At 45.9% G+C, this 26,410-nt stretch overlaps 1 protein-coding gene across 9 annotated transcripts in view; it reads left to right on the forward strand.

Annotated features, from left to right (window-relative positions):
• Positions 1 to 26,410, forward strand: part of MBNL3 (muscleblind like splicing regulator 3) — a 94,887-nt gene that overhangs the window by 12,333 nt on the left and 56,144 nt on the right. For 8 of the 9 annotated variants that reach the window (XR_004243133.1, XR_004243134.1, XR_004243135.1 and 5 more), the window contains exon 2: positions 21,614 to 22,617. Coding sequence is in view for 6 of the 9 variants with exons in the window: in XM_032124414.1 (XP_031980305.1) it covers positions 22,444 to 22,617 (174 nt within the window). In the remaining 3 variants the exon portion in view is untranslated. Of the gene's footprint in view, positions 1 to 12,099; positions 12,119 to 21,613; positions 22,618 to 26,410 lie in introns of those variants that run through there. The other variant, XM_032124417.1, reaches the window with a different exon arrangement.

A 26,410-nucleotide genomic window follows, 5' to 3' on the forward strand; every position in this document is an offset into this window, starting at 1 on the left:
AATTGTCAGCACATTTTTGGCATGGAGATGAAGGGAAGAGCATATTTTTATGGAAAGATGTGTAATTTGTTTATTTATTAAATGAGAGGTAGAGGTGTTTCAGCTGAGGGTGGAGGAAAAAAGAAAAGGGAAAAACAAGGGAAGAAGTCTAATGTTCTTTGCCTTTTGTAAAGAAATGCTTCAGTTTTTCTTTTGAAGCAGTCTGGAAATTCAGGTTAGTCACTGTAAAGCTGAATAAATAATTTCTCTAAAAAGCACTGCCTAGGTTGCACGCATAGCAGGTAGAAAGACAGGTTAAAATATTTTATAAAAGGACTTTAAAGCATTTTTGGCTCAAATCTGTGGTACTGTAAACTGAGGGAGAACCTCTGATTTTTCTGTTACCTGAGAATCTGGCTTTTGGTTTTAATCTCTTTTTCTCTCCCTCCCCTCCTCCTCCTGTGATATGAAAGGTGTGTTTGTATAGAGGATTTCTTGCAGCATATATTCAAGGACTATTTCAGAGCTCAGAGAATTTGATCCAAAGGCTCCTCCTAGCCTTGATGGAGTTTTGCTTTTACACCTCCTGTGAACTAGGGGAGTATTGGTTTAGCACTGTGTCAGATGCAGATAACTGGGGTTTTGAACATCCACCACAAACACTTAACAGACCACTGTGCAAATGTTTTTGAGAGCTAGCAAAACCCTGTGTTGTTGCCTGAAGGTTGAATCCACAGCTAGCTGCCTTCTTGGAATAAGCAGATAACAAATTAGCTACTAATATCTTATTTGTGGTTTGATATTCCTACTGCTGCTACTGATGTGTGACTGGAGTCGAGGTTTTTGGGTCACAAGGTGGAGTGCAGGAGCTAGATCCTGCTCAGTGTTGACACCCTGTTTGTATGTATTTTTGGGCAAGATAGGACAAGCTGTTGTCCATCCATCTCTAGCCTGTGCCTCCTGCATACTGGCCTCATGGAGTGGGGACAGCAGGGACCAGGCCATGTGTGGCAATATAAAGAAGCCATAAGCCAGCTCGCTCTTTGTACCATTGCAGCAGGTCACTGAGCTGTGCTTGGTAAGGTGCTGTCAGAGGGTGATGTGGTATCTGGTTGAAGTCCTTCGTGTTCAACTGGTGTCCTGGCTTCTGTTTCTGACAGAGGATGAGTAAGTGTTCAAGGCCAGGTTGGATGGGGCTTTGAGCAACCTGTTTTAGTGGAAGGTATTCCTGCCCATGACAGAGGCATTGGAAATAAATTATTTTTAAGGTTGGTTTCATCCCCAACTCTTTTATTGTCACCTTTAGATGAAGCTGGATATACCAGACTTGGCTATGGTTTCAGTGTGAGGCCAGAGCTGCTTCTGAGAAAACTTTGGGGACTGTTGATTTAAGGTTCATGTCCTTTTGGGTGAGCTCTAGGGTAAGGATTCAGCTTTCAGAAAGTACTGTGTGTTTTGTTTGCTTTTTGGCTTTTGAACACATGTGGTTTTTAAGAACAATCAGTTCTGAGGGAGCCTCCTGTCAATAATTGTTGGTATTTGTGTAGGATGATCAAAAGAGTCTCAGCAGGCTGAAGGGGAGACTGAGCATAGATAGGCCCACATTGGAGTCCTGTGTGTTCGCTGTGCCCTTAAGGTATAGGATTAAGCTTGCAGAAAAGGAACGAGGTCAGGTCTAGACCAAGAAGTAGACGCTGGAATCCAGCCAAGAGTGTAAGTAAGGTTTTTTCTGTAACAGCATCCTAGATGTGGCAGTTGTGTTGACTTAGCTGAAATGAGGCTGACATCTGTAGGTCAGGCCTGATTAAAAGAGAAGGAGGGTGGAGAATAGCTCTGCAGAGTAAAGAGGATTTAAAGATAACAGTGGGGGGAGATGCATGACCCTGACTTGCAGAATTTGGGTTGGTCTTGGGAATCTTGCTGTGCCTGGAAGCAGGGGCCTCCCGGTCCCCTGAGTTCTCTGTGAGCCCCAGGACACTGTGGCTGCTGCTCCAGTTCATGGATGTCTTCTGACTGATCCCTTCCCCCTGAGTCTGACTTTTTGGATAGAAGTCTGACTTAAGCTTTCCTCTTCTGCTGTTCAAGGGAAGCCTCCCACACAAACCTTTGGCTTGGTGTAAAACCCTACTGTGATGACAACACCCACCCCTCACTTTGTTGTGTTGGAGGGTTTAAGTGTCTGGGTCTCCTGCTTGGTGCAGATGAAAGGTGCTGTAGTGCTGTGCTGTGCTGTATGCTGGAGCATTATGTGCTGGAAGCTGCTTCAGAAAATGTTTCTGTGCTCCTTTTGACCTCCATTGTGGCTTCCTGCCCAAATTCAGTTGTGCTGGTGGCTGAGGCTGTTGGAGGCTGTTTCTTTTTTGAGAGAGAAGGAAAGAGGAGGGTGATGGCACTTCAGAAGCAGTAACCCCATACTTTGGTAGAACAGCATATTGTGCCCAAAACTGTGCTTCATGATCATTAGCTGCTGCTTACACATTGAGTATGTTGCTCTCGGAAGTGCTCTGACACCAGGGATGGGTGAGGTGACACTGCCAACAGTAGTATGAAGGAACATGCCACCTCCAGGGTCAGGAATGTAATTTATATGTACTTCTTGCTTGGAGACCTTCAGGAGCTGGTCTGCTGTTCTGATTTTTTTCCACAATGATTCCTTTCAGCCTTTCAGAAAAAATGGCTTGTTTGATTAGATGAACACTTCTGTGGTATAAATCAGAAAGGAACAGGGTGCTTAGCTTCTTCCTGAAGCAGGAGTTTTAGTTTCCAAATGAAAAACTTTCTTAGTGTGATAAAAATAGAGAATTACTTTATGGGGTAAGTACTTGCTTCCCTCCTGGCTCTGCTGGGCAGCCTTCAGCCGGGAGGAAGTGGGGAAATTACCCTCAGCTCCCTTGGACCACAACCAGTCCTAGTGGTTTTCCAGTGAAGTAACTAGAGTTACACCAGACCTGTGCTTTAGCTCTTCAAATTTAAGGGATAAATGAATCCATATGAAAATTGAATTTTAAATCCTGCCAGGTGTGGTGTCCCTCCCTGTAGGACCTGCAACCTGTGTGGCACTGCATCATGAGGCGCAGGCCATGTTGAATGGTGAGATTAATCACATTGGGGTGCTCGGTCCAGCTAAGCAGCACGTATAGCTGTAGTCACCACTCACATCAGTCATTTAATAACTTTTATATTTAGAGAAATAACTGCATATGCAGTAGTGCCCTTGCTTAGAATTCTGGGCGTCTCTGTAAGGAGATGGGCAATTATTTGGTGATTTTGTAGAAAATAAATTATCTTGGCCTTTATTCTGGTCCCTAAATTCATTTTCAACTGTGACAAGAGCCAGGATTTAAGCCTGGGTCTCCCAAAGTAAAATGCAGTTAATTAGCCCACTCCATCATGTAGCCTTCTCTTTTAACAAAGGCAGTATGCTCAGCCAGACAGCTCTTGCTCACAAGTGATGCTCACCTTTTGTATGGCAGAGTGTTCGTGCTCAGAGCCCGGGGTCCTTGTTTGCATCCCTTTTCAGCAGTGCTTCTTAACCCCTCTGTGCTGCCCCATTGTAGTGCTGCCTGTCTCCAGTTGCGAGACTGCTGGCACCAGGATGTGTTTAGGTTTGAATGATGGTTTGTGTTACTGGCAATGACTGTGGAGTTTTACCAAGGCCAGAGACTGCTGCAGGGTAAAGGAGAAGAGGGTTTCTACCCCGAGGAGCTTGTAGCCCTCAGGGTGATGTGGCATTAGTGTTGTTAACTGTAAATTGTGAACAGGGTTCAAGCAATGTTGGGGAGCAAAGTGAGACAGTTAAAACAGCTTGATTTCTGAACTGGAAGAAGGATGTGTGAGCTATTTTCTGGGGTCCTGGCTTGCTGTTCCCACCAGACCAGATCTCCTCACTGGCTGGAAGCTTGTTTGCATCAGACACTGATAAGCAGGAGCTCAGCACTGAATGCTGCTGCGGTGGATCAGGTGTGGGGAAATAAACCAGCAAGAAAGTTGAGTTGCTGGGGGACTCTGCTGCACTGCTCCTGGCAGATCAGGGGATGTGTTAGACATTTTTGTTTGCCATCTCCCCACTGATTTGGGTTCAGAGGCTGGGGTGAGGCAGGGTGCTTCCTGAGCAGGGCAGGCTGTTGTAAAGTTTTCCTAACTGGCCACTGACCTCAGGGAGATGACTTAATTCTGTTCTTCTGCAAAGGAGTTGCTTGGGTTAAATGTCAAGAACTTTGAGTTTTGCAGTATCATGATATTGTATAGTTTCAAAATACTATTTTTTTCCTTGTGTGAATATATAATAAATAGTCAAATAAATTTGACTGTTGTACCTGCAATATTACAGGATTTAGCAAACTGGGGAGAGGGACAGTCCTTATTCTAGGTATAACTATTGGCTGTAGTCTGTAAGAATGTGTCTGCAGTTTAAAAAACATAGGGCCTTATTTTCAGATTCTGTCATCTAATTAAACCCAGGCTCTTCAGTACTTGGCTGCTTCCTGAAGACTGCACTCACTGATATTGTAATCCAGAGCCTGTGTATGCATGTAGTGCCATGTGGTTGAATGCAATCCTTGCACAAATAATCATCTGTATGTAGATACTAGAACGTGAACAGTGATGTCTGTGTGAGTGGATAGCAGGTCACAACCCCCTGAAAATAGAAGCATATTGATGTTGTTAGCAAAAGCTGTGGAGCATGTTTTCCTTGAAAATTGTTATTCAATGTTGTCCTTGCTGTCTTTTGAATTAAACATACTGTAAGAGTTGGTTTGCTGGAACTTCGACTGTCTGGAGCACTGGATATTGGGTAGTCATTATTAACAGCCAGAGAAGGTAGCATGACCTACTGAACAGACAGCAAGATGCATAGACGCTAGCAGCAGGGAAATCTAAGACAACGCATGGAAAAATATGTACAAGTTAAAACTTGCGCAGCCAGCCCTTATGCAGCAAATAAAACAAGGTCTTACTGACCTTGGCAGCTGTACATGGCAGTCTTTGCATAAGAATGACTTGTGCTTAATATGCTAGAGAAATTATTCAGGGACAAATACTGCTGTTTTCTGCGGTAGTGGGGACAATGTCGTCTTCCATCTCCAGTCGCAACACAAATGCATTGCAGATGGGGTACAAGGAGGACCCGACCCTCTTCAAGCACAGACAGTTCTGCTTCCCATGGCCTAGAAAAGGAGATCTGACACTGTCGTCCTGGCAAAGCTGGATCCAGTGCTGTATAGCAGCCACCTTTGAGACTGGCAGTGGCTGGATAGAAAAGCAGCATGATGAGTGTCTTCCGTGATTAGTCTGTGCAGTTTGTGTCTGCTAATAAGAGATCTGCTAGACTTGGAGATCAGAGGGGCATTTTGCTCTTCCTCTTGTGCTTTGTGGAGGCAAACAGGGGGACTAGACCTGCAGGCTGGTTAAATGCCAGGAGATACCAAGCCAGTCGGGCATTTCCTGTGGCCCAGTGCTTGCTTGCAGTTCTTGGACAGACTCAGCTCTCACCCACTGTTTGGAGTGAGCAGGAATTGCAAGGTGGCAGTGGGACAGATGGATGGTGAGCTGGCTGGAGTCTCTGCTCCCTATGTCCTGGGGCCCGGCCAGTCCCCGTGCCACCACCATGGCCAGGTCTGCGCCTGTGCATCTTGACCGGTGGTGTTGCTTACTAAACCTTGCTACTTACTACTGCTATTTCTCATGGGTCTTTTCCTTCCTCTTCTACTGGATAGATCAGCCCCATAAATGTCCATGTTCAAGAGCAAAGCTATCTTGAGTGTTTGGCAGAGCAGGGTCTCCAAGGTCTCTCTATCAGGAGAGAGCCAGAGACGGTGTTTGTTGATATTGATCATGGGAAATGAAATTAATGCGGGTATAAAGTGTTAAATGTTAAATTAAAATGTGAGATTTAGAGGCAGTCAATAGATCAATTCTGAGGCTGGGCTGAAATGCTCAGACTTTCAAACAATAATCAGATTTCCGATAAAATCTCACAGTGTGTAATTAAAGGGGTTGAAATACTAAATCAGATATTAAGGGAGTGGTATTTAGATGATGTTGAAAGAACAAAGATCCAGACAAAAAGAGCCCTCCTGTCTGCAGGCAGAGCTCAGGCTGGGCAGAAATAGCGTGGAGCTCAGGGGATGTGCTGATCTAGCAATTAAAACTGCGAAGAGAAGAGGATGATGGGAAAACTGCATAAATCTACATTGCTGAACATCTGCCTGGATGGAGATGAGACCATTTGGACCTCATAGCTCCCTTGTAGTCTGATAACACTTCTTAGACCTTGGTCCATCCACATGCACAGATGTCTACGTTTGATGTGGTCTTGGTGAGCCTTCCAGAGGAGCAAGGACAACATGTTAAAACCACCCCCTGCAGGAAGTACAGCCATACAAAACATTTCCCATGAGTTCAAAATACTACTTACTAACTGCCACTACATTTCAGTGGTATTCCAGCTAGTCAGTAAGAGCGAAGGCATGCAGTTGATATTTTGTTAAGAGTAACAATTTAAGGAGAGGGGCAAAGTTAGGCTCAGTGCTACTGACAGAGGGATATATGGGTGTGTCCTAGGCACATGACATTTCCAGGACATTTCTTTGAAATTTATATTTTACTCTATAATCCATAAAAAAATAAGCAGAAAAGAGTCCAGAGTAGCCAACTCGCTAGTTTAACTGTCCTATGAGTAATGATACCAAACAAGTTCTGCTATAGGAGCAGCATCAGGCTTTGCTCCTCCAGTCAGCTTAATTTTCTGATGCTGCGAGCTGTGCAGGAGGCTGCAGGAAATATCCATTCCCTGAATATGTATCTTTGCTTTCATCCCTAAAGGGATAATTCAGAATATGGAACAGTCATAGTATTTACTGTCAGCACTGCACCTGTCAAGGTAACATTACTATGGGATGGAAGGTACCTACCTCTGCTAGGTAAAATGGATATACTGGCTCATGAGCTCTGGGCACTTACTTGCTAACCTTGTCCTGTACCTGTGATGTGATTAGCTGTGAAGATGTAGCTGTAAGGCTCTCCAGAGCCTTGAAAGATGCATGTTTTAAGAGTATGTTCTCATTTTGTTTTATAATCCTGGTGCAGCCTCTGCTGTGTAGTTCCAGAGGTTGAGATGCTGATTAGGTCCATGGATGTGATGTAAGCCCACCCAGCTGGTCATCAGTGCCTTGGAAACGATTCGTAGTTGTTGTTGCTTAACTGCAAAGCCCTGCCTTAGCCATGGGTTGAGCCAGGCACCTGCTCACCTTGCTCCTTGCAGAGCAGAGGGTGAAGAGCAGATAGGGTGGTCTCAGCAGTGAAGAACTCTTTTGAGCTTTTAAATAAAGGTCTCTAAAATTTCCACTGTGGTGTGGCTGGGCTGAGGTAACCTGATCTTTGGAAAAGTGCCTTTGTGCTGTAGTTTACAGAAGGGCTTCTTGATTAACAAAGCCTGAATCCAGGTTAGTTAAACTGTAGCCATTGTATTCAAGGCCACTGTTAATTTTTCTAATTGCAAGCTTTCTCCCAAGTCTGGGGTTGGAAATGAGACTTGTCTGTTTCCAGCTCCCAGAAAGGGTTGGAAATTGTGTCATTTCATCCTGCAATTACTGTCCCTCCCACTCTGCCACTTCCCTTTATCTAAGAGAAAAATAAGCTTTGTAAACCGCTGTACATAGATTTTAAGTTCATTGCTGATACTAGAAGTCCCAAAAAGCATGTGTCTCTGGGAAGAGACTGATGCTCAGTCTGCAGCATATCTTAAGATCAGACAGGGGAAGGGCAGGGACATAAGGGCATTACTGTGGCTGGGGACTTACAGGAGGTCTTTCCCCTCATAGTGGAGCTCTGGAAGTCCTTGCCAAAAGGTGTTGTGGGCACATGAAGCTTTCAAAAGTGTTGCAGAGACTGGGCAAGCACTAAGCAAGGAGTTGGATGGGGAATAGTGAGCAGGCAAACCGTGGCATGCTTAGGGAGTCCTCAGAGTTAGAAGGAGTGGGAGGCTGGAGCACCAGGGTGGGAGATTGTGCATGTCTGCTGTGCTGTTACTCCTGGGTATCTATGGAGGCTGCTGGATTGTTTTCACCAGCTGTAGCCCAGCTGGAAGGAGGGTCATTCCTCCACACTCCTGCTGCTCCTGCCTTCTTTGCCCATACCTGCCTGTATACAGGAGCAGAGGAAGGATCTACAAACAGCACACCACTCTGAAACATGATGTTTGAGAGTTTGTGTGCTGGAGGGGAAGTCCAGCCTCTCATGACTCCCTGTCAAGGAGCATTTTCTTGCCCTCCCTGAACCATTCCTGTGGTTCTGGTTCCAGTCTGCTGGGTTGTTTCCACCTACATACTCAGCACAAGTCGGAAACCTGCAGCACTTGACAGCACAGGAAGGGTGAAAGAGTGCTTTATGCCTGGTCCTGCACACTTTCCCTCTCAAGAGTCTTCCCTTACTCCTTTCCTAGAGGTAATATTGGGAGGCAGAACAGAGATGCTAGTCTCTGGTCTTCTCAGATGCCTCAGTGTTCCCTAAATGATACTCCCCTGGGTTAATGCTGTCCTTGCACATTTTTAAGGTGAAACTCCTTGTAGTCTCATTCCTAGCAGGCAGAGCTGGCTGCTCCTGCACTTGAGCTCTGGTGATCCTGGCAGAGCAGTGTCTGCATGGTGTATGTGGCAAGTCCCAGTTCCGTCTGCATGGAACAGCTTGTTCTCTGCTGTCTGTTAACCCTTGGAAAGACACTTCCTCTTGTGCTCCTTTGTTCTGCACTGGCTGTGCTCAGCAGGGTCAGCTCTGCACTTGGGGTTTGGGGGCAGAGCCTGCAAAGGAGCTAACTGCTGAGTGATGATGGCTTTCCCCAGCTGAAGGTCTGCTCCCATGAGCTATTTAAGCCTCTATTTCTTGTATCTCTGTGCCAATCAGATTAGCTGATGCCAGAAAATAGACCACGGCCTGCTTGCTCTTGAATGCACCCTTTTTCCTCCTTACCTGTTTATCCCAGTCAAGCCCCTTTCCGCTCTGCCTCTGTTCTTTAATTTAGCTTTATTCCTTCCTTTTCACAGCCTTACTCTGGCCCATCTCCTCTGCTTGAGGTGGCCTCTCTGGGTTTTGACATCCAGCCTTAACAACAGTCAATCCTGTTTCCTGTCATAGTCATGACTGCCCCCTTTGCAGAGCCATGTGCCCCTCTGCACTTCTGCATTGAGCTTTTCTTGCTCTTGATTCCCTCCATGTTTACCCTGTTGTAACTTGGATTCCCTTTAAATTGCAGTGAGAGATCCACAGATCAGTGGAGCTGCTCAAGGGACTCATCTTCCCAGGAAAGAAAGGGGAAGAGGTTGGGGAGGGGAGTATGCCTGAGAACTGCCTCTCAGTCATTCCCCAGGGCTGTTGCCACCCCACTGTCTGTGCACCCCCAGGCATCACTCTGCTTTTCTCCTAGCTGGACCCCTCTACTCATTCACTGACTTTGGCAAGGGAGCCTTTGTTGCAAAAAAAAAAAAAGAAGCTCTAAACCCCCTCAGGCTCACAGGACCAAGCATTCCAGCCTGGCCCTCTGTACCAAAACAGGCCCAGCCCCTGCTTCTTGTGAGGTCCCACCTTTATCCTTCTTCTAAAAATAAAATGCAATGACATTCCTTCCTTGTTACTCTGTTCTCTTATTCTGACCTCATTAGACTTTCCCAATAGAAAATTTCATTGAACTCCTCTGTTAGTGGTGGAAACAAACAAGACCATTGGACTTCCTCTGGAAAAAATGCATCTATATAACGGAATTGCAGGGAGCCAAATTTCCACTGCTGAGTTGGTGCTGTAGGCATATGTTCCCTCGTATGGATTTAGTAAACAAAGTTAAACAAAGTTAAAACAATTTATCCTTTATATCTGATCTTCTTCCCTTGTTGGAAAAAGATTGCTTCTGTAGCATTATAAGGAGCAAAGTACTGTTAGCTGGGGTTGCAAGAACAGCTGTTTTTTTCCAGACCCCCTGAGCTAAATATATTTTGAGGCTTATGTATGTGCATGTACGTAGGAATGATAGCCAGGTGATGGATTGCTAAGCCACATCATAAATTCAGTTTGTTGGACACCTCTGAGTACCTCCTCTGCACTCTGTCCTTAATCATTCTCCTTCAAACATCCTTCTAATGTTCTTAACAGCAGCCAATTAAAACAAAGACTTCACTTGCCGTCTATCCCCTCTTCCCTCTGCCATCACCCAAGCTCCTTCTCTTGGGTGGGGGGACAGAAGTGCATTAATGGATAGTGTTCAGAGTGTGAGCTCAAGGTTTAACAGAATATATCCCTACTTAGGGGTTTTTTGCCGCCTTCTTTAAAATTCAACTTGGACAGACTCCCAACTGCACAGGGGTGGGTGCTTGTGTGTTTGCATGTGGCTGGGATCTGCGGACTGGTGGCAGGAAGGATGAGGCACATGGTAGGCACTGTTCATTTGTACATCTGCCCACCTTCTTGGGTTCCTGTTTTTGATTCAGAGGTTTCATGCTGATTCAGATGCTTTCTGAAGAAAAGCATGCACACAGGCCTTAAGGGGGAAATTGAAAATAATTCAGGTCACTAAGACTTCCACAGGGGAGAGAAGTTACACGTTGTGGTGTTACGGATGCAGGAGGGTAATGAGATAATTGAAGATCTGAGGATTTCAGTTGGTGTCAATGACTCGGGCATCTCAGGGAAAACAGAGGATATTCACTCCCTGAAAAGTTGATTTCGTCCACCTGGCTGTGAGATGAAGAGTAATGAATAACAGATTTTGGGGTGCATGGAAGGCGGGAGATGCCAACACACTAACTCTGAATGGCTTGGGAAGTGCTTCAAGGGTAACTTTGACTTCCTCTTGCCTTTTTTAGGGCTTAGCTGTGTTGGCTTCTCTCTGCATGCACCCCTAAACCCTGTTTCCCACAGGGGCACTGGACAGAGAGTTGAGTGGGTGGTGCTTGGTGCCAAAGTACGCTGCCAAAACTAGCCCTTACACCTTCAGGTGCCTTTTGGTTTGGCTGCTCCCCTGTAAGTACTACAGCAGTGCCTCCCTTGGTTGCTGGGAGGGTGGTTGCTGCTGCACAAGCAGGATTGGAACTGTTGGACGTGCCTTTCATCCTGTTGTAGCCTGCTGGATTAATGGGGCAGATCTCTGTGCATGTGCATGACTTCTACTCTCTCTCCTGTATCCTGCTTCATACTGTAATGGCTGTGGGGTCTGAAATGTATCTGTTCATCTGGTGCTTGTGCAGCCTTTACTGCAGCAGTTTCTTAATGCCTGATTGCAGTTCCTGCATTTTATCTGCCAGACATCACTGAGAGATGGGAAAGTAACAACCCCAGTTTGCAGAGGGATTAAGTGACTTGTCACTTGTGGCACCTGTGGCTGCAACAGCATTTGAGCCCCTGTTTCCAGGGTCCCAGTCTGACAGGACTAGAGCATCTTTCCTGTCAAAATGATGACTACCTGTGCAATGATAATGCCTTTGGGGTTTGGGACTAGGTTGCTCTGGATTTTCACTGGCATACGGAATTGGAAAATATGCTCTCAGTTGTCACTATATTTGGTTTTCCCGCTTTCCTACATGTTCTAACGTCTTTATTTTAATTCTGAAAGAAAAATATTCTAAATACATTGGATGCTTTTGTTACCAGCCTTTCTGTCATTGAGTATTTGATTTGCAACCTGAGGATACTGTTACAGGTCTGAGCTGAGAAATAAGTCAAGATTTTACTTTTCCTAAGTCCTGCATTGTTTGACAAATGTATTTTGAGTACCTTTGTGCACTGTATGCCCTTCCATGTAGCCCATAAATGATAGGTGTTTTCCTCATTGTGCATGAGTCCTCATTTTTAACACATTGTGTAACTCAGATGGACTCGAATGTAGGAACATAAAGACTTTGGAGGCCTGCCTTGTGCGAAGGGGAAAATTAGTCTGGCCCAGAGCAGTGGCTTTGTGATGACTGCATTGTGTGCTGGTGTGCTGTGTTTGTACCAAACTGCTTTGCTGCCAAGTTACTTATGGCTTATCCAAGCTCTCAGTACAAAGAATGTTAAAAGAAAAATTTTTTGTTTTCTCTGAATTCTTCCAGCTAAGAAAGAGCTCAAACTACAGTCCAAATGCTGTCTTCTCTTTCTGCAGGCCTCTGGCGACCAGGTAGGGCAGTTAACACTGGAGTGCCTTCAGCTGTTGTGTGTGTGTAGGAGCATGTATGTGCTTACAGAAGATATAATATGGGACTTGCAGCGAAAGTGCCTTTTTGTTGGAGAAAAACCTGTCTCTTTGAGCAGAAGGCTCTGTGATTGAGAAGTCTGGAGTGGGAATTTTCCAGGCACAAATGTGTGTGCTTGGGCAAAGGCACCTATGAAGCACTGGACCTGGGCTGGTCTCCTCTGTGTATAGAACATATCTGATACCTCCTGAAAGTCCCAGGCTGCCTTGCAGCACAGTGAATGGCTGAGCTGGGCTCCTGTTTCTGTATTTCTTGTGCCTGGTTTGAGGGTTAGGATCATGCTTGGAGCTTAGGAGATACCCGTACGGTTATTCCTGACAGGAATCCCAGGAAGGGCAGTTGGGTAAAAGCATTCCCTCCCCTCAGCTGTCCCAAACACATGCGGACACTTATCTGATTGGCAAGGACCTTGGGGGTTTATCGAACACTGAGTAGGATAATCAGATAGATTGTGGGATACATCTGCTTGATCCTATTTCTTATGATTACGTGGTGGGGAACAAGCCTTAATGAGCCTTGGCCTTTCCTGTCTCCTCTGTAAATTTGTTTGACTCAATTGAGCTCTCTTTGTGTAGACAGTTCTCTTTGTGCTTGGATATGGAAGCATCCACCTCTGAAGCTGGCTGTGCTTTGAGACTGGGTTTGGATTAGCTGACCTCCAGAGATCCCTGCCAACAATTTTTTTTTTCCCCTTTTCTTTTGTGTTTGCAGCTGGTGTAATTGTGGTCCTAACCCCTCCCAAGAGGTGCTGGCACTGGAGAGGATTTTAGATTTGTTTCACAGCAAGTGCAGTAGCTGCTTCTGCACTGCAGAGGAAATGCTCCTTTTGCGTCAGCCACCTTGCTGTAAGGCAGCTCCCTGGCCCTCGGCCTTGGGAAGTTGCCTCATGTAGGGGGCCAGAAGGGATTTGGGAGGAAGGTCCTCCCAAAATAGAAGGGAGCATCTTTCTCCATGTGTCTCTTACTGGTGATGGCCTCAGTCAAGCAAACTCCCACTTGGCTGCCTGATCAGCAGAGCATCCCCCAGATCCCACAGGGGTGGGATGGCAGTGGGTCACTATCAGTCCTAGTAGAGAACTGGAGTAGGAACGGGGTCTTGACCTCTAACTGATTCCAAATAAACTGATGGCAGAAAATCAAAAGCCCAAAAGAACAGAAATGTGCATGTGTGGTTATTCTAACAATAAATCTATTCAGTGAAAGAGGGGTAAGTTCCCTTTGCAGCACTGCAACGCATGCTGCCGTGGAACACCCTATGGAAAGGTATTTGTTCTGCCAAGGCACGTGTGTCCAGCACAGCAGCTTCTGTGACTTTGTTCAAAGACAAACAAATATAAAATGCTCCTTAAACTGCCATGTTTTTGTAGTGCATTTTTGGCTTAGAAATCCCCAGCAGACAGTGAGAAATAACTCCCAGCCGTTTGCCTGTGGAAACATTTTGAAGAACTAATCCTGTAGGAATGAAGGGGAAAGGAGTTCTCTGAACTTTGGTGGACAAGAGGTGCTGAAGGTTCAGGAAGAAGGAAAACAGACTGAAGATTTCAGGTGGCTGAGGGAATAGGAGCACCATAGCGCACATTGAAGAATGGTAGATTTCAAAAACAAAGCGATTTTTTCAATATTTCCTTAAACTCAGTATTAATTTTTCCTGTGGTTGTTTGCTTCAGGGTGTAAGTGTCAAGAATTGCACGTACACAAGGGAGGATAAAGTTCCCTGTATTTATACATTCTTTTTCTCTGCAGTGAAGGGCTTCCTTCCCTCATGCTACTTTATTTTGCATCTTTTCCTTTTTTTTCCCTTCTTGTTTTTTCAGTTGCCCAACTCTGTATGTAAGAGACATGCTGAGGTTGTGTCAGGGCAGCTAAGAGCAGTGGGAAGTGCCCAGAGGCCAGTGATGCATGATCCATTTTCCCAGGGACAGCAGCACTGCTGGCCCTGCAGACCCCCACAGCCATCTCCCAGGGTGCCATAAATCCAGAAGTTTAGCAAGGCTGGCAAGCCTCTGAAGAGATGGGATGTAGTATGTACAACCTTCCCCACTGAGGGGCAGGAGGATGTTCCTTGTGCTGCTCTATCCAGAGAGGTCACGACCAGTAACAGCCACTCTCCAAAGTTGCTCTAAGCCAGCAGAATGAGAGTGTGGGGAAAAAAGGACAAGTGTTAGTGGTTCCTTCAACACAGAAGTGTGTGAAGGAACCACTGATTTGTGTGGTACCTGCATGCTCAAACATCCACTCTGTTGCTTCTGTAGCGGGCTTGTCCTGGAAATGAGGCTTTTCCATTGCAGCAGCATTGGGAGGTTGTTTTACTTGCATGGGTTTATTATTAATTCCTGTGTTCTGCCATCCTGTTCTGAACAGACGGCACTCAGAGCTGAGTTGACGTATGGCACGCAGTGTGACCCCTGGTGATTCACGGCCCCCAACATCTGTGATTAGACCTTGAACAGAAACTTTTCATGCATGGCCACAGTATAGGAAACCTGCTCTTTTTCTGAGTAACTGGTAGAACAACAAAAGGAGGTTTATTTTCTTTTGGCTGTAGAGGTCTACCTTAAACTAAGTAAACTGTTCCCTGAGGGAGAAAATGTCCAGGTACAGAATGTTCACAAAGGAAATATTCAAAGTGTCTGCCGTGTCCCTGAAGTGTTTGTTTTAAAGAATGAGGGCCAGAGCAAGAAATAGAAGATTATTTTCTAATTTGAAAGCAAAAATACCTCTTGCAGGTGACAGAAAATAAATTTACCTTCTTCAGGTCCAGTTGATACTGGAGCCCATTTAAGTGCACAAGGGCTGAGAAGCCCTGGAGAAGCTGCCATTGCTGAGATGGCTCCAGTCCCAGTGTACAGCCTGGGAGCGTGGGGGGCGGGAGCCAGCCCGTGTCTGAGGCAGCCCCGCTGTGTGCAAACTGTCGATGTTCCGCCAGCAAAGGAATTGTGTCTCTGGGAATCTGAACACTGCTGGGTTTTATGTGAGGTAGGGTAAGAGCTTTGTCATTGGTGTTTTAGCAATGGAGGATCCATACCTGCCCTTTCTTGGGGTTATTTTTGTGATTTCTTTTGCTGTTGTGAAGCAGCATTTTTGAATCAGTCCCAAGTAAAGCCTTGTGATCCAATTGTGACAGCACCTAACTTGCCATGGGCTTTTCTGATGCCCAAAGTGAACTTCTCTAATGTCAGCCAACTCAACTAATGTCATTGTGTTCCTGGCTTGGTAGATCCTAGATGAAGATTTTTTTAAACTTTTTTGTTTCCCCTCCTCACTGACTCCATAAACAGCCCACAAATGTGGGTTATCTTAACTCATGCATCACTGCCAATAAATGTAACAGTAGAATGGTTTTCAGTAAAACCATGCCTTTGACTATAACTTTTTGGTTCCTTTGATAAGCAAGGATATAGTTTCATGGGTTCTTTACTACATGCTGTGAAAGTGGAAGAGAAAGTGTAGTGGTTTGGTCCAAAATACTCATTACTGTTTATCTTCTGTGAGATAAGAATTAGGAGAAATGCAAAGCAGGCACCAAACTTGAAAGAATATAAAGAAGTTTATTAACAGACCTGAAAGAGGAAAGAAAAAAATTATACCACCTTCAGAACTCTCCTCCTCCCCCCACCTTCCTCCCTTCTCCCACTGACAATGTAAAAAGACAACCCTTAAGATGTTCAGTCTGTTTATCACTTCCATAATAACCTTGTTCAGTCCATTTAGAAAGAGAAGTCTCTTCTTGCTCATGCTATGAAAACATTATCACAACGAGACAGCCGCCCACTTCCAAATATTGTTCAGTCCATTTAGGAAGAGGAGTCTCTCTGCCTGCGTGTGAGTCCCTTCCCCCGACTTGCAGCTTTTCCCGCAACTGCTTTCGAGGGTCCACTCTTGAAGTTTTTTGGGGTACAATTTTAAGGTTGAGCCGTTCAGAAACAAAAACAGAGGCCCTTCTCCTTCCCTGGGAGCAAAGGGTCTTCCTCATCTTCATTGTTAGGACTATCTCTGGGAGCATCTCTAGGAACTGAGGTTTCCTCGTTTCCCATTTGGAGCAAAAGTCCTCATCAGGTTCATCTCTAGGGACTGAGGTTTTCTCCTTTCCCGTTTGGAGCAAAAGTCCTCATCTGGTCCATCTCTCCCTGTCCAAACTTCTCATGAAATTACAGCTGCGTCAGCATCTGCCTATCTCAGCGCAGGTGCTTTTGCTCACGAGTTGAACACTCCACCCCCCATATCTTCATGAAATTACAACGGGATACTCTGATATATCATAGCTTCACAACAGACTTTGAGCTTTAAGCATCTCCTCTTTCTCTTCCCTCAGGTTTTCAGCTCTTCACAGCAGTAAAAGGGTTAATCTCACCTCGGCCTTGCAGCTTTGCAGCTGGAATGTTGAATTTTTCTTATCGCAGTGGAGAGGGGGGAGAGCCGAGCCGCTCCGGCTGCCCACGGCAAGGCAGTGGGGGGGGTTCCACGGCTGGAACAGGGCCCATCGGCTCCAGGATGGCCGTGGCCCGGCCCGGCCTGGCCCAAGCAGGGCCTGGCCGGGCCCGCTGGCCCCCACTCGGGCCCTGCAGCCACCTGTCCCAGCACCAGAAATGAGAGAGAGCTTGGAGGGGGAGTTTGCCTATTCTTAAATGTGGATAACAGAGGTGATCACAACTTTAAGTGGCTTAGAGAATTGTCCATATTCAAACTGGCCAGCTGATAGGTTCTATCAGTTCCCAGAGGAAACTGTAAGGACGTCCCTTCCGGGACTCTGCTTGCTAACCTATGACAGAAAGGAAGGACTGGGAAAGATTCTCAGACTTGGTTTTCCATAGGAATGTGAAAATGCTCTTGGATGGGTGGTGGTATTCTCCACAGAGTTTTCTTTCTCTTTCAGAACAAAACAGTTCAATGCGCTATTTTCATTGCTCCCATTTCTCTTTGCCTTGCAGTGTTTCCAGGGAACACTGTGTTTATTTGGAAGATTGTTTGATAACAGAAACATCTCACTGCTGTTTGGGTGAGGAGGTCCCTATTCTGCCTTATCAAGGATGCGGTGGTGGGCACACCAAGCTCTTCCGTACTCATTAAGGTGCAATAAAAAAACCTAAGTTACATAATTGTCTCAAAAGTGCAAGGACTGATGAGTGAGCTTGACATTTGTACTGCCAGCTAAATTTAGTGCTTTGAGGAAAGCCCATAGCCAAAAGTCTTTTCTGGGCTCTGACAGTATCTAGACACTCAGTGAATGCTGATAGCAATATTTAGTTTTAGTGGAATTGGTGTAAAATTTGAGGTCTTAATTTTGCAAGCACAGTTTCTCTATTGCTGTGCCTCCAGGGTATCCATCCATCCATCCATCCAGGCTGGGTCTGAGCTTTCATTTACCATAACTTGCAAAACTGGGTAAAGCACACTGCAGCCTGGCAGTGTAGGGCTGAGCTTGGACTCAGGAGAGCCATTCCTTAGTTCTACAGTCACGTTCTGGTGGTTTGAGTGGAAGAGGAGCATGGACAGCATTGCATATGATAAAGAATGGGCACGACTGGAACTTAATCTTGGGAAAACTCCAGTGTGTCTGCAGTATCCCTATTCCTCTTCAGGTGAAAGGAATAGCTGCTGCTCTTACTCACTGGACTGTGAGTTAGGGCAACAGCACTTCTGTTTCTCAGCTGAGCAGTCATGACGCAGAAATCCTTGAGAAACAGTAAATAAGGAACCCACCTTGGTACTTCTACTGAGTAATTTTTTCTTAAAAAAAAAACACAAAGAAAAAAAAATCTCTTTTAAATAGCGTCATTTACACTTGGAAGCTGCTTGAATCCATCTTGTCACATAAATTACCATTTCTGAACTCAGCTGTCAGGAAGTGTCCTTACAAGTTGATGTCCATGGGGCCTGTCAGTGGAAGGGGATCAGTTTCATGGCAAGCAGGAGGAATTCAAGTGTCAAGTGAATACGCTCGTCCTCATGTTACCTCAAGTGATCAGGGCATCTTAGTCCTGCCAGAAGCAAGCCCTGGTGTGACCTTTGCTCCTCAGACTGCCCTTGTTCCTCTGCACTTCGGTAGCTGTAAGGCTGGGTCTGACATCTGGAGCAAGTCCCATCCTCCTGCAGCTCAAGCAATTAGAGCTTGGCCCAGCAAGTGGCCCTGGAGCAGAGGCTTCAGGGATATTGTAGTTTCTTTACAGGGATAAAGGCCATAGGCTTTTCTCTTTGCTCTGCTGCTTTCTCCAGCTTTGATGCTGATACCATTGAAATGAGATTGGCTCATGTGTAGTGGAGGAGCTGAGCCCTGCCAGACGGATCTGGCTTGCTGGGAAGGGTTCAAAAGGCAGCACCTACCCTTTGTTGTATTTCCTGCACACTAATGAAGCCCCTGATTGCTGGAGCTACTTTTTAATCCTTGTAGGTTGTATGTTGGTTTTGGCATGGATGGTTTTTTTTTGTTTTAATTCCTCCCATTTGAAATATATGGGAGAACAAAGGGAATAAAATGCCAGCTGCCCTACACCCTCCCCCCCAAAAAAGGATAATAACAAGAGAATTGTAAGGGTGCATTCTGGTGAGAATAGTTGTTTCCTGCCAGGAGTTGAAACCTGGAGAGCTGAAGCTCTGTATTGTCAGTGGCGGGTTCCTGTCTGAGGTGTGCTGTCTTTGGGCTGTGCACGGGAGCCTTGCTGCAGCAGTGTGCAGCACTTGCTGTGATGTCAGCCGTGCGTGCATGCGTTTCCAGCCTTCTCCATGACCACATGGAGAAGGATTTGCAGCAATCCAAACACTGACAAAACTGTATTTGTTGACCTGCAGAAAAGCCTAACTCATGCTCCTCTGGGCTGCGATCATGTAAGCCAAAACACAATGACTGCTGCCTGTGCTTGCTGGCCTCCCAGTCCTGATAAACCTGTGAAGCAGATTCATTTATTTAGGCCCTGATTCAGCAAAGCACTTAAGTACATGCTTCAGATTGTCTTTCCAGAAAGACTGTTGGCATGCTCAGAGTTAAGCATGTGCTTAACTGCTCTCCTGAGTGCCCAGCAAACAAGTGATGGGGCAGTGTGTGCTGCTGTGCTCTGCCAGGTGCCTCTCAGGCTGCAGAATTGGGGTATGAAAAATATATTCATTAATTTGTCTCCCTCCGGTACAGGAACTATAGTGCCAGGGTCTGAGATGACTCTATCCTTCTTCAGAGAGGTGGGTTGTTTCCATAGCACAGAAAATTTCTTGTGTCTCTTGAATGTTGCACAGACAAGTGTGCCCTTCTGCAGGGTGTGGGGCTGGGGCAGTTTGCATTGGTGGGTTTGTTTCCTCCCCCACGAGTTGTAAAGAAAAATATCCACTGTGTTACATGTGTCTGAATGTTTTGATATTTGTAGTTTAATGTTTTGTAGGATTCATTTGATTTAGCTTTCATTAACATGATGCCCTTCATTTTGAGGACTGAGCAGTTTAGTGCAGCCATGTACCTGTGGGCAGTGTGTGCTCCTGAGGTGCATGGCTTGAGAGCGAGGTCAACATTTGGTTTGTTACACTGGGATTTCTTGAGGTGGAAGGGCAGATGTTACTACACTGGACATCTTGGTGTTTGGTGTGACAGTGTGTTAAGTCGGACCCATTATATTCCATCCCAGCATTAACAGACCCTCACTTCCCTTGGGAGTCTGAAGCTGTGGAATAGGCACTTAAGCCACAAGATGGTTGTATTTCAGTCTGCTCTTAAGAGTTTCTGAGATTGCATTCTTTCTAATCCCCACCCGTATCTGACCTGTTCTAGCTCGTTTTTGAGAGCTGCACCCAGCTAGTCCTTAGCTTCCTGCAGAAGGTTTTCTGCCCATCATTTCCTTTCTTTTGCTTGCTGAGCTCATTTGAATGGGGAGCCCACATATCAGTGAATGGGATTCCTGTATAAATTTGCCCCGTTTGCACAATTGGAATTGATTTAGAGCATCTCTTCTTTACAAAACCGAAAAGAAATGAGCATGGTTAGATGTGCCTCTTTTCCTTCTCTTTGAAGTTTAAATCACGCTTAGCAAATATGATGTTTGCAGTCTCTGTTCTCCACCTGATGTGCAAAAATGCAAAGGTCCTTCCAGAAACGTGGGTCAGACCAAGCTTTGTGGTGATGCTTCAAGCTGGATTGGAGGGATCTGGGCAGGTTTTGTTATCAACTTTAATCTTAATTAAGCCTAGAAAATACTTGCAATATAGGTTTAACGAGTGTTGTTTTCTCTAAATTGAAATAATTCGATCTGTGAATCAAAGAGCCTCTGTGCCCCACCCCCTGCTGCTGATGACAGCCTCTTCCCACACTTCTTCCGTGGTAGCATTGTTTCCATTGTTTCCAGCTCCAGTAGGTTTCAGTTACTGATCAGTGTAATTGCAATAACACACCAATAATAAAAGAGGAATTTAAGCTTCCTTTTTTTGTAGTTGGAAGCTCTTCTCCTACAAAAGCTTGAAATCTTAATAGTCACACAGGCAACATCCCGCGCCTGTCAAATGTTTGCAAAAGTGGACGGTCATCCTTTAGTAAGATAAAGGACTGGATTGGGAACTTGGAAACAGCCCAATCCTATCAGGCGGCAATGGTACAATTAATATTAGAATGGACGACTAGGGACAGTTGAACGTTTTAGTGGATGCCAAGGAAGCCTTCAACTGGAATGCATTGAAAGTTGTTTGTTGTATAACACGAGTTGCTGGAGTCAGAGTAATTCGAGTTTCCTTTGGTCTGGTGGAAAATTACAGCTGTGAGCAATGAGTTAATTTTTTCCGTGTGTGTGCGGCTTAGGTTTCCCTGGCAGATTTGCTCTTAGTGTTGTAGGCTCTGAATCCATAGAGGAGTGGCTGTGAACCAGTCGTTTGTCTTCATGTGCCATCGCAGGAGCAGCCCTGCGCTGGAGAAGGGTTTAATGGAACACCTTGAAGTGCGGAGGGGTGTAGGGCTGAGTTGTAGCCTTGTATATATGAAAGCCACCTTCCTGCCCGAACGCTTCCTACCCCTGAAGAGGGGGTGGGTTAGTTAATGTGAATTTAAAAAAAAAAACAACCAAACAAAAAAAAACCAACTGAAGAGCAAAATATTCCCCCGTAGTCTGGAAGGGCCTGGGGGGTGCAGCCCCCGCCGCTGTCCCGGAGGTTGGGCTGTCCTCTCCTCTCTCGGCCTGTCCGGGCGGGGCCCGGGGGTCCCGCAGGCTCCCGGAGGGTCCCGGGGGCTGCGGCGTGCGGCGGGCACCCACCGGGGCAGTATGAAACGGTGTCTTGTATTGGTCGGCTGCCCGCGGGTGCTGCTGTAACGGCAAGCGCCATTGGCCGGCGCCGCCTCCCATGCGCAGCGCGGCGCGGGCAGTGCCCCCGTGCCCGCAATGGCCGCCGGCGCCGCCCCGCGCCCGCCCGAGCGGGGCCGCAGGCTCCTGGCTGATTCTATTTCTCTTTTTCCTGCAGGTTGCTGAAAAGTGCCTTTCCTGAAGCCACCGCTGCTTGGATTTCTGTCTAGGGCTGCCTCTCTCTGCCCCTCGCGCCCCTCTCTGTTTAATTCGGCGTTGCTTGCGGTCCGTGCCCTGACGGCGGCTCCTCCAGCCTTGCCCTTTTTTTTTTTTTTTTTTTTTTGCTCCCCATTTACACGCAGTTTGCTCAGCCATTTTATTTTTTTCCTTCCCCTGACTATGTAGCAAATATTTAAAAGAAAAGAAAGAGGAGAAAAAACATCAGGCATCCTTTTGCCTGTTTTGATGCTCATGAACCATAATTTTTAGAAGCAAGAAATAGAAGGAAAAAAACACCAAGCCCGAAGTTTTCTCCCCAAGGACCGAGACCGTTCCACAAACTGAAGTGCTGCCAGCAGCATATGCTTTTTGCAAGAATCATTGAAACCATTAACTGGAGAGCACAGAATTCTTTTGAAAATCTGCCAGTTATTTGCAAGTAACTTTGGCAGTGGCACAAAATATAACACTTGTATTTTAACTTCTACAATTGCACTTTTAGGAGCTGGCCTCTAATTTGATTTTCAGTTGTTCTGATAAGATTTCTATTTTATGATTGGCTTTATGTTTAATTCTTGTTTAAAGAAACACGATTTGACTTAAATGAAAACCTAAGTGCTGATGAATAGGAGTTCTACCAAAGCAACAAGTTAGTTATTTCTTCACGTTTAACTTGAATTCACTTTTTTACCCTTTTTTAAAAAAAAAAAGAAGAAAAAAGAAGATCAGCAGTAAATATTACCCTGAGGAAGGGTGCGATTGCTTGCATTTTAATTTTTGTTTTTTAATATGGCTGTAAACGTTTCCCTGGTTCGTGATACAAAATGGCTGACGTTAGAAGTGTGTCGAGAGTTTCAGAGAGGGACTTGTTCTCGGTCTGATGCAGAGTGCAAGTTCGCCCATCCATCACGGAGTTGCCATGTGGAAAATGGTCGAGTTATTGCCTGCTTTGACTCCCTAAAGGTGAGGACTGTAACACATGCATTACCTAAGCTTCCTTGCTTTTCCTTCCCTTCCTAGTGGCTCGGTTTGCAGGGGTGTGGGATGTGCAGAACAGCTGTTTATTGCTCTGTGCAGGGAGGATGCTGCTGGTGTGGGATGCAGCTCCTGAAATCTAGGCTGAGTGACATTGGGTGCGATTTGCCTGGAGTGTCAGGCATTGCAGGGAGAGAGGATTTTACCCAGGGCATTTTTCAGTGGTAGCTCAGGTCTGATATAGCTGTCCCTGAAACAGAGAACACGGGTTGTGGGCAGCAAATGAAATAAGAAGAGTAGAGAGAACTGAAACCCAGTGTTTGAGTGTCCAGATCACATCAGCTGTGCATTTGGTGCAGGGATCTGAAATGTGCTTTTAATGAGCAGAAATGAAAGCAGCATTTTAAGATAATGAATCAGCTTTACATGTATTTCCTGAAGACAGAGTTGCAAAAGCCACTCTAACACTGTCCTGTAGATGAGGACCAGCCAAAATAATTGGAGAACAACTTTTCCAGAAATGGCCATTGGGAAAATGCTTTCTGTGAGGAACACACAAACTCGATGGCTCTGCCAGGCCTGTTGGAGCAATGGTTGAGCCCTGTGGTTGGTGCTAATCCTTGCAGAGTCGATTTTGGAGGCAGCTAATGGCTCTTGGATGCTTGTCCCTGCTGGAGCTCCAGGGGTTTCTTTCAAAAATACCAAAGACCTGGGCTGAGAGTCACGGTGAGGAGTGGGGCGTGCTTACAGGAGGGGGATGTTGGTATCTCTTTCTGGCCTCCCTTCACCATGGTTCTTGGGAAAGGAACATCCACTTTTTTTTCTTTTACCCAAATGTATGGCTTCTCAAAAGTATTTTTACTGAGACCATATGGGCAACTGGTAGCAAATGAGAATTTTTGAGATTGTGTTTAATGTTTTGACCAGAGTAATTAACCTGTTAAAATTTGTAGAAAGAGTCTGGAAAATTTTATAATCTTAGAAGTTTTCTCTTGAACTTCAACTGTTGCTTGAAAAGATTTGGATTTATTTTTATGAGCATAATGAGTTACAGAACTGGTAGAATTATATATGCAGAGATTCAGACCAGGACTGGATCTGGACTAAGACTGGATTTCCCATTTTGTTCCTGTTAGTGGCTTCTTCAAGTTTTCACTTCTGTTCTCTTTTTCCAAGAAGCTCAAGTTTTCTGTTTGCGTTAGGTTTTCTCTTTTTAATCTGATTATATGCAATGACTCTCTTAGTTTTACGGTGACTTTCAAATGTTCATTTACATTGCTGGTTTGCTCTCAGTGAGAGACAAACAATTTTTTTATAGAAGGGGAAAAAAACCCTTGTTTTTTATGCTCTTGAAACTTCTGAATTGTAGCAAGTGGCAATGCAGATACTTTTAATGAGGAGATTAATATGTTCGTATTTTATAGTGTTTGTTTGTGAATGGAAAGGAGGGCTGTCATGTTACGGAGGGTAGTTTTGTGCCCCTTGCTGGTGTTTGCAGCATCTTGGGGAGGTGTCTCTGTGCAGCCACCCAGCTTGGCTGGGCTCTGAGCTGTGCTGTCACCTGGTGTGTGACACTTCCCCACGTGTGTTGTTGGCAGTGCAGTTCCTGCAGCAGAACCAGGCTCTCTATGCCAGCCCCTCTCTGCACAACTGGGGCTGGGAGGACGTGCAGGACCAAGTCCATGGGCAGCTGGGGTTCAAATCCCACCCACTGGTATGAGCAACCCCTTTTCCCACTTCAGCAGTGGGGATGGGGTGGGAACACCATGTTAAGAAAACAAACAAACAAAAAACAGTGGAAGGAGTAGGGTGTGATCTTGTACAGCTCGGGGTGTTTCCGGTGTAACTGGCTCTTAAATAATGTCCTTGTTGCAGTTTCCTGTTGACACAGTAGCAGATGCCCAGTATGTGCTGGTTAAGTGGTCTGAATTTTCCAGGGAAGAGGTTTTTTGGACTTAGGGTAGCCTCATGGAGGGCTGACAACTCTGTCTTTGGGAAGTACTTGAGGAGAGGTCCAACTGTGCAGAGCACTTGGCCAAGGGTTGGTGATGGGGCTGTTTCTACACCCCTCTTTGCAGACAAGAAAGTGGGTCTTGGAGCACTTTCTTCAGACCCGTGGATTCAGCAGCTCTCAGTGGACAGAACCCTGTTTCCCTATGCCATGGAGGGCTGTGGTCCCCAATGCTGCAGCCTGTGTGTGTGTGTTTGTCTAACGCCGTGCATTTCCCAATGGCGATAACCCCCTGGGGACTAAACCCTCAAACAGTGGTCATTCTGTTCCTGGCCAGAGCTGAACTTGCAAAGCCTTCTTTGCAGTGGTCTTAGGGGCTCATGGCTGTAAGGGTAGCCACCCTCACCGGTGACCAGAGAGATACTGCATTCTCAGACCTGTTAAGAGGCTTTTCATGCCCATCCTGTGGACGTCTTTGTACCCAACAACTGTGGAACACTGACCCTCTCCTTCTGAGCGCTCAATAGCTGCTTAGTGCTCCCTTGTCTTTTCACGCCCTGCATTAGCAGAACATCTGTGTTGCTTTGTTGGCGGCAGGATATAGGATGCTTGCGGCTAATAAGTTTTCTCGTTGTTTTGCAGCTGCCCAGGGCTTTGTTCAGACGTTGCTTATCTGCATCCATTGTGTGCTGATGTTGCTTGTTTTTTTTTTTTTTCTCAGAGACCTCTTAAGCTTGAACAATGCCTTCATACAGGAACTTCTGATAACCTAGCAAACAATAGTTTCACCTCACTGGTCAGGTCATGTGCAGCATCCATACGCTTACTGCATCCCCCTTTTCCCCTTTTTTCCCCTCAATCTCCTATAGCAGTTCTACACCTGTTTCGGTGGAAAAAGCAGTAACACTTCCAGAAGCAGTCAGACTGCCTCAGTGTCGGTTGTTTCATGGGTGACTGTGTGCTACCTGTAATCTTGTGAAGAACACACAGGACTCCTTGAAGCTAATAGGGGCCCTCACTGATGCTCAGGTGGTGTTCACCAGAAAAAGCTCTGCAGGGACATTGTGTATTGTGCAATGCTTTGGTTGTGAAATATCTGGTCTTGATTAGGTTGAAAGTGCAGGATCTTGCTGTCCTGAGCTGTGTTTCTTCGAATGGGTAGTTTGCACATTTGTAGGCAGTAGAAGGAACCTTTCTTAAGCAGATTGATATAAAACTTAAAAATAGTTCCTTGCAAGAAGCTGCAATTTGAATCCGATGCCAAGAGAGCTCTCACTCTACTTGTGCATCCCTCCTTATTATTCTGGAAGCAGTGTTCTCTGAATTAATTTGCTTGAATGGCAGGAAAGGCTGCACTGCTTGATTGCAGGGCAATCCAGAGGCACAAGAGCCAGCTGTGCTGGGCCACCCTGCTTCCAGAAGTGGCCATAACAGCTGCTGGTCAGTGGCCGGTGCTCTCTGGTACCTCCTAGGCAGGTCCTGTGGCACCTCAGAGACATTCTGAGCAAAGGAGAGGGATATCATATCATCCCTGTAAACTCGTGTGGCCTTAGGGTTTGTTCATTGCTTCTCTCCCAGGCTCAGTGTGCACTGTCCCATGCAGAGCCAGTGCGTTTTGTAAGGATCAGAACATGGTTTGCTGGCTCATGGCAATTCCGACAGAGGTTTGTTTTGGCACTTTGGTGGGCTGTTCATCAAGTCATTAACTTTCCTATTCAGGCTGGATCCGGAGGGCAGGATATGAGCTTGTCCGACTCTTAGTTCCTGGCCAGCAAGTCATTGGTTGTGTTTTCAGTTTCTGATGTTGTGAGGAAGGAAAAAAAGCATCAT

The sequence above is a fragment of the Corvus moneduloides genome, chromosome 14 (genome assembly GCF_009650955.1).
Source record: "Corvus moneduloides isolate bCorMon1 chromosome 14, bCorMon1.pri, whole genome shotgun sequence".
NCBI lineage: Eukaryota > Metazoa > Chordata > Aves > Passeriformes > Corvidae > Corvus > Corvus moneduloides.